Raw genomic sequence first — 14,340 nt, forward strand, 5'->3', positions numbered from 1 at the left:
CTACCCTCACCAGCCTGTAATGAGGTACCCTGAGCCCCTCCCGGGGTAGAATCAGAGAGCCAAGTAGGGAGCAGAGACTTTCATCCTGACCTTGCAGGAACAAGACCCCCCCCATCCATGTGAGATCAGCGAAGATCACATGGGTGGCCTGAACTGCAATTTCTACCCCAAAATCATGAGGCATCCCTCCCTTTTACTTGCCAGAGTGAATCACAGTAGATAGACATGGACTTTACCACCACCCAGAATAACGAAATCTACCCACACTGTCAGCAGAGGTCATGTGGGGAGCACTGCCAAGGCACTCCCACCTCTCTCAGGGTGGTATCCGTGGAGGCCCAGCAAGAGCAAGGAGCCTGCTTCCACTGGGTGTGGGTGTCAGTGAGAGTCGCACGAGAAACCTGTGCTTTCACTTCCGTGGGTCCGGAACGAAGCAGCTCGCCCACCCTGCCCCTGCTGGAGGGGAATCACATTAGGCCAGCTAAAACAGAAGACTTAAGTAAAACTCAGAGTTTCATAATACATTTTTTTTAAGATTTATTAATTTATTTATTTGACAGAGAGAGAGAATTCACAAATAGGCAGACAGGCAGGCAGAGAGAAAGGGGGGAAGCAGGCTCCCTGTCGAGCAGAGAGCCGATGCTGGGGCTCGATCCCAGGACCCTGAGACCATAACCTGAGCCAAAGGCAGAGGCTTAACTCACTGAGCCACCCAGATGCCCCAGTTTATAATATAATATTAAAATATCTAGGGTCCAATTAAAAAAATCATTGTCACCAAGAATCAAGAAAATGCTAATTTGAATGAGAAAAGACAATCTGTAGACACCAAGATGATACAGATGTTAGAATTATTTGAAAATAATTTTAAAGCACCATCATAGAAATACTTCAGCAGACAATTAAAAACACACTGGAAACAAATGAAAAAAAGAATCTCAGCAAAGAATTAGAAAATCGTTAGCAAAGAAATAGGAGAGATAAAGAGTTAAATATAAATTTTAGAACTGAAAAAATACAATAACAAATGAAAAAACTCAATAAATGGGCTCAGCAGCAGAATGGAAGGCACAGAGAAAAGAATCATTGAGCTGGAAGACAGAACAATAGAAATCACCCAATCAGAACAACAGAGAGATAATAGACTGAAAAAAGTGAACAGAGCTTCAGGGACCTCTGGGACTAAGACAAAAGATCAACCGTTCATGCTGACAGAGTCCTGGAAAGAAAAAAGAAAGAGGGAGGAGTTGAAGATGTATTCAAAGACAGAATGGATGAAAAAATTTCCAAATTTGGCAAAAAGACATAAACCTACAAATTCCAGAAGCTGAGTAAATCCCAAACACAATAAACCTAAAGAAACCCATGCCAAAATACATCATAATCAATCTTCTGAAATACAAAGACAAAGAAAAAATCTTGAAAGCAGCGAGAGAGAAACAACAGCTTACCTATAGGAAGAAAACAATTCGAATGACAGTGGATTTCTCATCAGAAACCATGGAGGTCTGAAGGAAGAGGCACACATTTTTCAAGTGCTGAAAAAAAAAGAACTGTCAACCCGGAATTTATACCCAGTGTAGACACCCTTCAGGAACGAAGGGGAAAATCCAGACACTCTCAGATGAAGGGAAATGTGGAGAACTTGTCAGCTGCAGAACTGCCCTAAAGGAAAGAATAAGAAAGACCCTCTAAACAGAAAGTAAATTATGAAAGAAGAAATACCAGAATATCAGGAAAGAAGGAGAACAACAGAAGTAAAAGCATGGGTAAATGAACACACTCTCCTTCTCTTGAGTTTTCTACACGATGCTTGTCACCTGAGGCACAAACTAAAACACACACCGAGGTGTTCTAAAGGAATGTGGAGGAAATGATCATGACATCCATACACAGGAAGGAAAAAGAGGTGAACCTACTATATTTCACTTAAACTGGTGAAATAACAATCCCAGTAGACTGAGATGCGTTACTATGTAGTGTGATACCTTGAGCAACCATTTAAAAAACAATACAAAGAGACAGACTCAAAAGTACTGCAGATAAAACAAAATGAAACTCTAAAATACATAAGTAACCCATAGGAGGGCAAAAAAGAAAAAAGAAGAAAGAAACGAGAGAAATAAAAAACAAAGAATAAACAAAAATTAAACAGCAGACTTGTCGTAACGCATACAATTGCATCAAATGTAAATCGTCTGAATACGCCAATAGAAAACAGACCTAAAAAAGCCGATTAAAAACACGACCCATTCGTGCGCCGTCTATAAGAAGCTAACTTAAAACATTACCGTATAGCTGGTTTGAACACAGAAAGGTGAAAAAGATACACCACGCAAATATAATCCAAACAAAGTACGAGTAGGTACATCCATGTCCGATAAAGTAGACATCGGAGCGAAGAAAATCATCGGGCGCAGAAAGACACATCGCGCGACGCTGGAAGCGCCAACCTTTCAAGGAGACGGTGGTTCCACGCGCACGTGCTCAGCAGCCGCGACGCAGAGTATGCGACGCAAAGCCTACAGAACTGCGAGAGACGCGACAAATCCACGTTTCTGCTTGAAGACCTGAGCGCCCCTTCCCAGCCACTGACAGGTCCAGACAGAAAACCGGCAGGTGCTGGTATGAAATAGGTAACAGCTTGTCACGACTGAGGACTGTTTTTCAATTCCAAAAATACAGGTTTCATTGGCAAAGTCTACCAAACGTTGATAGGACAATTAGCACCGGTTCCCCACAGTCACCTCTAAAACACAGAAGAAACACTATCCAACTCAAATTATGAATTCAGTGCCATTGTGATACCGAACCCAAAGACAGCACAAAAAATGAAAAGGAAAGAAGGAAAAGTACCAATATCCCTCATGAAGACAGAGGCAAAGCTCCTTCACAAAACATCCACAAGCACGATTCAGCAGTACACACAAACGCACACTGACACGGTCTACACGAATGTGCACACAGCATACCCAGAGGAGTGCGGCACGCACGGACGGCTGTGCACAGCAGCCAGCAGAGCGTACCCCAGAGACGCAAGGCCGACCTAGCATCTGAAGACCAACAACGCAAACGACCGTGTCACCGAAGAACAACCACAGGGTCCCATCGACGGAGGCAGAAACCGCTTGACAAAATATAGCTCTGACTTAATGCCAACACTCTCAAGAAAAAGGAACAGAGGGGAACTTCCCAACTCGATAAAGAACATCTACAAACACCCCCCCAAAAAAAACCCAAAACTAAAAACGAGAGCTAACATCATCCTTCGCACCTTGAAAGACTACACGTTCCCTCCTCCCACAAGACGAGACTAAGAGAAGGACATCAGTTCTCACCATTGCTGTTCAACACAGTTCTGGAAGCCGACCGTGCAACGAGGGGGGAAGGAAAGAAGACACACATGCATCAGAAAGTGAAAAATAGGGCGCCTGGGTGGCTAAGTGGGTTAAGCCGCTGCCTTCGGCTCAGGTCATGATCTCAGGGTCCTGGGATCGAGTCCCGCATCGGGCTCTCTGCTCAGCAGGGAGCCTGCTTCCCTCTCTCTCTCTCTGCCTGCCTCTCTATCTACTTGTGATCTCTCTCTGTCAAATAAATAAATAAAATCTTTAAAAAAAAAAAAAAAGAAAGTGAAAAATACACTGTCCACTAGCAGATGACTTGATTCTTTATGCAGAAAATCCCAAGGAATCTACAAGCACCTGGAGGAAAGACAAACCAAAGTTACCTAATTTCTTTAAAATCGGATGAGAATGAAGACATCAAATGTCAGAATTAAAGCATACAATTACATTACTAATCAGAGGAAATTTCATAACCTTCAGTAATCACGTCACAAAAATTGAATAAAATAACTAAGTGTCTAACTCAGGAAGCTAACAAATGAGCAACAAAGTAAAACAAAAAGGCAAGAGGGAAATGATAAAGATAAAATTGGGAAGTAACAGGTTAAAAACCAAAATCACAGTAGAACTATCAATAAAATAAAATGTTGGTTCTCTTTATGAAAACCTACAGCATATATAAATCACTAATCTAATCAACAAAAAAGGGAGGAAACATAAAATACACAGGATAAAAAATGATTAAGGGGGTAAAACAGAAAATTTTTAAAAAACTTAAGCCACTTCTATGTCTAACTATACATACATACATTGGAAAACCTCGATCGAATGATCATTTCTAAGGAAATTGTATCTACCAAACAGATCTCAGGAGATAAGAGGTAAGACGTTTAAACAGACAATATCCAGACAGAAAAGAAAAATTATCAAAGAATTATCCTTCCTAAAGAAACCAGACCCAGATGATTTCACGAGGGAATTCTACCAAATCTTTAGAGACCAAGCAACCCTAATGCTACTTAAACTATCCCAGAAAAGAAAAAGAAGAAAACGTTCTGATTCTTTCTGTGGCTCGGTAAGAGGCATAGCATAGAGAGAACACCCTGGGTAAACTGGCCCCGTGGAGGGCCCCTCAGTTTGATGACACGCACACTTCAGAACATGCGTCTTGCGCTGCAGTGTTGCTGGGGTTCTTCTGGCTGACATTTACGTAGGAGAAATGTGTACTTCCCCCAAACCCAACATAACATTTTTAACAGGTGGATTTATTCATGTGAGAGAGAAAGAGAGCGAGCGGAGGAGGAGGGGTAGAGAGAAAGGAAGCAGACGTCCTGCTGAGTGTGGAGCCAGACCCAGGGCTCCACCCCAGGACTCTGAGATGTGACCTGAGCAGAAATCAGGACTCCGCTGCTCGGTCCACGGAGCTACTCCAGCACCCCTCAATATAACATTTGTAACCCAAAAAACGTGGGAAAAAACTCTCAGCCAAGATTCCAAGTTCAGCTGGTTGACGATCAGAACGATGCACGGATGTTTCTGAAAAGGGCAGAAGCCGCTATGAAGGTGTGCACAGCGACTGCCTGTGAACAACTAGTTTAGCTGTGGTGATCGGGGAAAATGCGGTGGGATTCTGTGTCCGAACGGGGTGGTTTTTACTTTCCTCTATTTACCTGTCCTTGAGCTGTATTCGTTAAGGTTTATTTATTTATTTTTTAGAGGGAGAGAGAACGCACAAGCAGGGGGAAGGGCAGAGGGAGAGAATCTCCAGCAGACTTCAGCTGACCATACAGCCCAACATGGGGCTTGATCTCACGACCCCGAGATCATGACCTGAGTCGAAATCAAGAATCAGACACTTAACTGAATGAGCCACCCAGGCACCACAGTCTGTTTTTAAAAATTAATTGGGGATTTTGAGTACAACCAACTTTAATACATTAAAATTTTTATAGCACATTATAATTTTCCCATTTAAGATAATAGGAAAGGGCAACAGAACAACATTTCATTTTCAGTCATGGATTGACAAAATTAAACATCAGGGGACTACACCGCATTCATACCTAAACCATATGATGCTTGAACATAGGATAGGAAGCTACAGAACACACTTCCCTTTAAAATACGCAATCAGGAGGGTGCGCTGTGGTCAGCGCTGGGAAGTGTGTCAACCTGATTCACAGCCCTGTGCCCCTGGGGCTAATAATACATTCTAGGTTAATAAAAACTTTTTAATTTTTTAAAAAATAAAAATATAAATAAATAAATAAAATACGTAACTATAGGTTTGATGAATCACTGCCCTCTATACCTGTAAACCAATAATACATTTTATGTTCATTAATTGAATTTAGATTTTAAAAATAATAAATAAAACAAAATATACAATATAATGATTTATAAGAAATACATGTGTGGTCACTCAGATGACCACAATATATTTCTCAGACATCTGGCCTTCATCCATAGTTCTTGAGAACGCTTCAGAGCCCTAACGGTGACACAGGTGTCTTGAAGGGTGACTTCTGGACTCCACCCAAAGGTGGAGCTGGTCCGCCAGAGAACGAGCCCTGTGACTAGAGGGTTGAGGCACTCAACCCCAACCCTGACTTCCAGGGAGGGGATGGAGGCTGGAGGAGGAACCAGCCGATGGCCAATGACTTAGTACATCAGGACCGCAACGACGCCTCCATAAAAACCCGAAGACTGGGTTCAGGGAGCCTCGGGGCTGGTGAGCAGGCAGAGACCTGGAAGAGTGGCCAGCAGAGGGCAGGGAAGCTCCACACCCTCTTCCCAGCCCACACCCCACGTATCTCTTCACCTCGCTCTTGATTCTGACATGCATCACAGCCTTTAGGGAACTGGCAAACGTTCCGTGTTTCCCAGAGCTCTGTGAGCAAGCCAAAGAACTTATGGGGAGGAGTCAGGAGCCCAGTCCGTAGCTGATAGATCAGAAGCAGAGGTGACAGCCCGGGGCTCCTGACCGGTGCCCGAGGTGGAGCGTGGCGGGAAGTCTTCTAGGACTGAACCCTTGAGCTGTGGAGCCCGAGTATCAGAAGTGAGTTGGATTCTGGGACACCCTGCTGGTGTCTGAGAATTGCTTGGTACTGGGCGGAGGGGTGGGGAACAGGGAAGGCGTCCCTGTTGGAACTGGGTCTGGAATTTGGGTCAACCCAAAAACCCTACCTCAAAGACTGTAGCACTTATTGAAATAGGAATTAATGGGTCCTGTACCTTGACTTTACTTACACACACACACATAACCTCTCAAGCCTAAAACCAGAATCTAAATTCATACAGGCAGAAACAAGGGAAGGGAACCCCACCTCCATTGTTACCTGATAGCATATTAGCCAGTGCAATCATGCAATAAAACCTTTAATTTTTTTTTTAAAAAGGGCCCCTGGGTGGCTCAGTGGGTTAAGCCTCTGCCTTCAGCTCAGGTCATGATCTCAGGGTCCTGGGATGGAGCCCAGCATTGGGCTTTCTGCTCAGCAGGGAGCCTGCTTCCTCCTCTCTCTCTCTGCCTGCCTCTCTGCCTACTTGTGACCTCTGTCTGTCAAATAAATAAATAAAATCTTTAAAAAAAATAAAAGCAAAGGATCTTGAGAAGTCCAAGACTGGGAAGGAGTACTTAGTACTTATTTGTAGAAGTCTCCAAAATACACTTGGGGAAAAAAATCAAAGAGTCGATGCTAAAACTAATAGACAATTTGAGGGTTCAGGAAAGTAGTAGGATACAAAATTGCCATAAAAAAGTCAATAGCCTAGATTTCTGCCCCTAGCAGAAGCCATGACAGAAACCCAATTCTAACCCTTGCACCAGTAATAATCAGAAACAGGAGACATTAAAAGAATGAAAAGACAAGCCACAAACAGGCGGAGGTTATTTGCAAACCACATATCTGATAAAACACTGGTATCCAAAACATAGAAAGGAATCTTAAAACTCAACAGTTAGAAAACAGTTAGTTAAACAGTGGGCACAAATGTCTGTTCTCATACTACAATGGAATTAAACTAGAAATCGTAACAGAAAGATAACTGGAAAATCCTGAAATATGTAGAAATTAAACAGCACACTGCTAAGTAATACATGGGTCAAAGAGGAATCTCAAGAGCAGTGTAAAAATATTTTTAACTAAGTGCAAATGAAACTCATCAGTTCACGGGATGCAGCAAAAGCAATGCTTACAAGGAACAGATAGCACCGAAAGCACATACCGGAAAAGAAAGACTTAAAATCAGTGATCTAAGTTCCCGCTGTAGGAAACAAACACACAAACAGAACATTAAAAGTAAGCAACAGAGAAGACTTTAGCAAGAATGAGAGCAGAGGGCGCTTGAGTGGCTCAGCCGGCTCAGCGACTGACTCTTGATTCCGGCCCAGGTCACGATCTCAGGGTCAGGAGATGGAGGTACAGGCCGTGCAAGCTGGGTGTAAAGCTTAAGATTCTCTCCCTCCCGAGGCGCCTGGGCGGCTCCGTGGGTCAAAGCCTCTGCCTTCGGCTCAGGTCATGATCCTGGGGTCCTGGGATCGAGCCCCGCATCGGGCTCTCTGCTCAGCGGGGAGCCTGCTTCCCCCCCCCCCCCGCCTGCCTCTCTGCCTACTTGTGATCTCTGTCTGTCAAATAAACAAATGTTAAAAAAAAAAGATTCTCTTCCTCCACGCCTCCCCCACCCTTCTCCCTCGCCAAAAAATAAATAAATAAGTACAATTTTTAAAAAAAGAATTAGAGCAGAAATCACTGAATTTGAAAACACAAAATAAAGAAAGAATATCAACAAAACCAATGCAACTGTTTCTTTGAAAAGATCATTAAATTTAGACTAAAATCATTCAGGCTAACTAAGAAAAAAGAGGGAAAATGCAAATTACTAATAGAAGAAATGAAAGAGGGGACATCAGTATTGATCTCATGAACATGAAAAGGATAACAAAAGAACACTATGAACACCTCTATGCCCATAAATTCGATAACCTACATGAAATGGGCCAAGTCCTTGGAAGGACAAATCTGCCAAAACTCACACGAGAAGAACTAGACAATGTAAATAGGGTTCTATCTATTACAGAGATTAATTCATAATTTAACTACCTTCCAAAACAGAAAGCATCAGCCCGGGTGGGTTCACTGATGAATTCCACCCAACATTTAAGGAAGAGATTATCCCAGTTGTCAACAATTTCTTTCAAGGGAGAGAAGCAAAAGGAGTATTTCCTAACTCATTTTATGAGGTCAGCATTACCCTAGTAACAAAACCAGACAAGGCATTACTAGAAAAGAAAACTATACACCAATATCTCTCATGAACATATGCAAAAATTCTTAACAGAATATTAGCAAATCAAGTCCCAGAAAGTATAAAAAGAATTATATATACCATAACCAAGTGAGATCTGTCCGAGGCATTCAAGGCTCTTCCAACACTTGAAAATCATTGAATGATCACATCAAAAGCCTAAAAAAGAAAAGTCACTTGATCATATCAAGAGACGCAAAAAGCATTTGACAAAATCTAACACCCACCAATCACAAAAACTCTCAGAATACTAGGAATAGAGGGGAACTTTCTCAACTTGATAAAGACTATCTTTAAAAAGCGACAGCTCACCTCCTGCTCAATGATGAGAAACTTGAAGTTTCCCACCAAGGTCAGGTCCACAAGGCAAGGATGCCACCTCTCACCACTCCTTTCAACACCATGTTGGAAGTCCTTGCTAAAGTAATAAGACAAGAAAAGAGATAAAACATATACAGATTGGGAAGGAAGACATAAAACTGTCTTTGTTCACAGATAATGTGATATCTATATAGAAAATCCAAAAGAATCAACAAAAAACTCCTGGCACTAAATGTGATTTTAGCGGGGCACCTGGGGGGCTCAGTGGGTGAAGCCGCTGCCTTCGGCTCAGGTCTTGATCTCAAGGTCCTGGAATCGAGCCCTGCATCGGGCTCTCTGCTCAGCAGGGAATCTGCTTCCCCCCGACCCGTTTTCTCTGCCTGCTTCTCTGTCTTCTTCTGATCTCTGTCTGTCAAATGTATAAATAAAATCTTTTTTTAAGTGATTTTAGCAAGATTGCAGGATTCAAGGTTAATACACAAAAGTCAATGACCTTCCTAGTTATCAACAATGAATAAATGCAATTTGGCATTAAAAGCATGGTATCATTTATATTAGCTCCCCCCAAAATGAAATTCTTAGGTATAAATCTAACAAAATATGGACAAGACCTACATACAGAAAACTGAAACTCTGATGAATGAAATCAAAGAACTAACTAAAGACAGAAATGCTCCTTGTTCATGATCAGGAAGAGTCAATACTGCCAAGGTGCCAGTTCTTCCCAACGTGCCCTGTAGATTCAATGCAGTCCCACTCAAAATCTCATCAAGTATTTTACGGATAGCAGCAAAACGAGTCTCAAGTTTATATGGGGAAGCAACAGACGCAGAACAGCCAACATTTCAGCACAGAAGGAGAAGAACAAAGAGGACCAATGGCACCCAACCTTAAGACTCCCTCCAAAGTTACAGTGGTCGAGACAGTGCCATCTCGGTGACAGAACTGACAAACAGAACAACGGAACAGAGTAGAGAGCTCAGAAATAGACCCTGGAAACAGAGCCACCTGACCATCAGGGCAAAGAAGCACAGGTAATCGGTGGGACAAAGACCATCTCTTCAACAGCGGGAGCTACAACCCCGGATGTCCACATGCGGGAATGAATGCAGACACAGACATCACACCCTTCACAAAAGCCACGTCAAAATGGCTCGTAGGCCTAAAGGGGAAATGCAGAACCATGAAACCCCTAGGGGATGACATCGGAGAAAACCTGGATGACCTTGTTTATGATGACCTTTTAGATACACCACCAAGCACGTGAGCCATGAAAGACATAATGGGTCAGCTGGGCCTCACTGAAGTTGATCAATTCTGCTCTGTGAGAGACAACGTCAAGAGAACAATTAGATAAGCCACAAACGGGAGGGGAAAAGCTGCGAAAAACACAGCTGATAAAAAAAGGAGTGTTATCTAAAATTTACAAAGAACTCTTGAAAATCGAAAATAAAAAAACAACCTAATTTTAAAAACGGGCCAAGGATCTTAACCAAAAAGGTAGTGTAGATTGCAAGTAAGTATATAAAGGCAACGTGCCACATCACACGTCATTAGGGAAATGCAAATTAAAACAATTGGGTGCCGCTACCCACTTACAGAATGGCCAGATCTGGAACACTGACCATACCAGATGCTGGCAAGGGTGTGGAGTAATGGGAGCGCTTGTACGTTACTGGTGGTAAAATGCAGAATGCTACGGACAGTTCAGTGGTTTCTCACAAAACTGAACACACTCTTGCCATATAATCGAGCCATTGACTCTCCTTGGTATTTACCCAAAGACGCTGAAATCAAGTTCACACAAAATCTTGCACACAGATGTTTTTAACAGCTTTATACACAATTGCCAAAATTTAGACGCGACCAAGATGTTCTTCAGTAGATGACTGGATAAAGTGTGGAACACCCAGACAATGGAAATATTACTCAATGCCAAAAAGAAAGGAGCTTTCAAGACATGAGAAGACATGGAAGAACCTTAAACACGTATTCGTAAGTGCAAGAATCCAGTCTAAAAAGGCCACGTACTACAGGATGCTAAACATATTGCATTCTGAACAAGGCAAAACCATGGTCAGTAAAGACATCAGTGGTTGCTAAAGTTGGGGAGGGGGAGGGACGGAGAGGAAGAGCACAGAGAATTATTAGGGCAGGGCAAATACTCTGTGTCATATTACAGTGACAGCGATATGTCATTGTACCTTTGTCCAAACCCACGGTACGGACACACCAAGAGTGAGCCTGAAGGTAAACCACAGATGTCGGTGGTTACGCTGTGTCCACGGGGGCTCATCCCTGGTAAGAGATGCAGCATCTGACGGGGAATGTGGGTAATGGGGGAGGCTATGTTTGTGTGGGGCACGGAGTCATGGGAACTCTCTGTACCTTCCTCTTTGTTTTGTTTTGAACCTTAAACTGCTCTTCAAAAAATTAAGGCTCAAATTTTCTTTCAAATAAGAAAATTAAAACGTCAGCCAAAGGTATGAACAGTTTTCTCACCAAATAAGACATACAGATGGCAAATACACAAATGAAAAGATGCTCAACGTCCCATGTCATTAGGGGACTGCAAACAGAACAAGGAAATACCCTTACATACTTACCAGAATGGCAAAAACACAAAATACTGACAGAACGGGATGCTGGAGAGGAGCTGGACGAACGGTGCTCACTCACTGCGGGCGGGAATGCCAAACGGTACAGCCACTTGCTTAGACTACCAGCTCTTTACAAAACTAAACACAACCTCACCTTGCAATCCAACAGTCAAGCTCTTAGCTGTTTGCCCAAATGAGCTGAAAGTGTATGTCCGTACAAAATCCTGAACATAAATGCTTACAACAGCTTTATGCATAATTGCCAAAATTTGGAAGCAACCACGATGTCCTTCAGCAGGTGCATGGATCAACTGTGGAATGGCCAGACAATGGATTACTCTTCCCCGCTAGAGAGAAGTGGGCTAGCAAGCCATGAGAACACGTGGCGGAACCCTACGTGCACACTGTAAGTGCAAGAACCCAGTCTGAAAAGGCTGTGCGCGGTATGATTCCAACTAGATGACATTCTGGAAAAGGCAGAACTACAGAAACAGTAAAAAGATCAGGGGTTGCCAGGAGTTGGGGAGGAGGGACTGCACCTGACTCACAGACAAAGCCAGGTGGGAACCTTGGGCCCATCCTGGAGCTTAAGCCAGAGAAAAGCAGACCAAGAGTCTGGGAACACAGGCCCATCAGCACCCATGAGAGCTGAGACCAGAGAATGGGCCAGGGAGAGTTCGCTCCCAAGGAAGCGAAGGGCGGCGGGAGGCCAAAGCAGCCAGAGCTCATGCTCCAGCTACCCCTGGCACGGTACACTGGTTCCCAGGCCCCAGATGAGAGCACCTGCCCAAGAGGTGAGGGGTGCGTGCACATGCCTGTGTGTGTGTGGACACATCGGCAAACACGGGCCGGCATTGCATGGCCCTTGGTCTTCTCAAGACTAAACTTCGTCACACCTTGCATGTGAGCTCAGCTCCCACGGCCAGGCCCTCTCCAGCCGGCCCCAGGATGCTCTAGCTTTGTGCTCACAAGCCATCGGTGCACCTGCTGCACACAGTGTCTGGGACTGTGTCTGACCCCTCCAGGTCTCTCTGTCCCTACTAGACGGAGTGACCTGCAGACACAAAGAGCCTCTTGCTTGCCTCGTACCCTCAGTGCCTGCACATGGCTGGGCAGGGAGCAGCTGCTCAATCAGGAGTGTGGGAGGGAGGGAAGGCAAGAAGAGCTCAGGCCGAGGCCTGTGGGGACCTCAGAGCAGGGGTCACAAAGCACGTAAGTCATGGGAAGACCACTGGCTAGCTGTCAGCCCCATCAGGTCTGGGGCCGAAGTCCGTAGCAGCTTTCACATAACTAGGAAGAGTCATGACCATCCTAGGGTCTGTCTTCCTGATGAGACTTATAAGTCCCACAAGGGCTGCCCTGGTCCCGCTCCCTCCTGCTGTCCCCCAGCACTACACCCCGGCTGGCGCTTAGCTGGTAACTTGCAAGTATCTTTGGAAGGGAGGACAACAGCGCTTAAGTGACATGGGATAGTAATAGGGCTCCTCGGGGCCACTGGAAAACAGAGAGATAGCAAGGCACGGACGCCGAGCACAAAGCACTTCCTCTCCAGCTGGTCAGACAGTTCACACAGGCAGGCTCCATCCCCAAGCAGCTGTCATGGAGGGGACTGGGGGAGAGCCAACCGGGCCTGCACAAGGTGGGCCCGGCCCCACGCAGATGGGAGATACTCACTGGGAACAGCTGTGGTCTCCCCAGGAGGGCCAGTCAGCGTCACCGGGATGTGACAGTGGCACTCAAGTCCGAGGGCTGACTGCCCATCCACGTGACATTCCGCTGATTGTCTGCATCCTCTGGCTGTTCCTCCACCTTCTGCAGACAAGTGCTGGGCAAGGCGTGCACAGGGCCCGCACCCACGGGTCCACCGGCCTCCAGGTCACAGTATGGCTCCCTGAGACCAAGAATGCACGTCAGAGTCCGATGCAGCCCCCAACTGCTATTCAGTCTGCAAAACCCAGCTCCTTGTGCGCCTGTGCTGACCAAATACAGCCCCGGCCACTTCCTCTGCTGCTCTGGTGTTTCCTCTGGTTTTTATCACTTTGCACATTTCTGTGCTTTTAGGGCTGATTCTCCTGCCCGTGCCTGGCACGAGACCAGGCACGGCTGCCATCACAGTGTCTAGAAAGGGGACCGTCTGCAGCATGAAGACGCCGGTAGGAGGGTTTCCCTCAGCTACTCCTCGAGAGCCTAGACCGAGAGGCCCAGCACAGGGCTCTGCACAGAGACGGTGCCAGGACTGGGCTGACCCTGGCTGGTCTCCTCCAGCTGCAGGAGTTCTTGCAGACGGCTGGCCTTAGCCCGGGTGCTGCTGCTCCCAGAGTCAGAGTGGGATCCTGGCCCAGCCCGAGGCAGGCTGGACAAGGCTGCTGTGGAAGGGCAGGAGGCCCTCTGGGTCATGGCCCCCCAGCCTGGCCCTATTCCCTTCGACCATTTGGCCCAGTGGCCTCCTTAGGCCTCGGTCGGGCTCTCCCACGTTTTTCTTTTCCCTGGGCCAGCATGCTCTTCCCCGCCAACGTGTCCCACACCAGTCCCAACAACTTTCCCCATGCCCTCTTTCCCGCCGGCTGCCTTGGACTAAAGGCCCACATCCAGAGCATACCCCGCCCCCCAGTTTTAAGCAGTCTACGCGACACCCCAACAAGGCAGGATCGTCACCGCCACAAGAGAGATGGAGACAGAGGGCAGGGGGACCAGCCGCGACAGGGGCCGCTGGGCAGCTCCGCACCCCCAACCCCTGCACCCCGCCCCGGCCCTCCCCGGCCAGCCGCTCG

The 14,340-nt window shown here is 45.7% G+C and overlaps 1 protein-coding gene across 1 annotated transcript in view; it reads right to left on the minus strand.

Moving 5' to 3' along the window:
* Positions 1-14,340, minus strand: part of LOC123935977 (voltage-dependent N-type calcium channel subunit alpha-1B-like) — a 122,353-nt gene that overhangs the window by 78,864 nt on the left and 29,149 nt on the right. Inside the window, 2 exon segments of the mRNA XM_045996803.1 lie at positions 13,244-13,297; positions 13,300-13,460. Coding sequence (XP_045852759.1) covers positions 13,244-13,297; positions 13,300-13,460 — 215 coding nt within the window.

This window comes from Meles meles, unplaced genomic scaffold (assembly GCF_922984935.1).
Source record: "Meles meles unplaced genomic scaffold, mMelMel3.1 paternal haplotype, whole genome shotgun sequence".
Lineage (NCBI taxonomy): Eukaryota > Metazoa > Chordata > Mammalia > Carnivora > Mustelidae > Meles > Meles meles.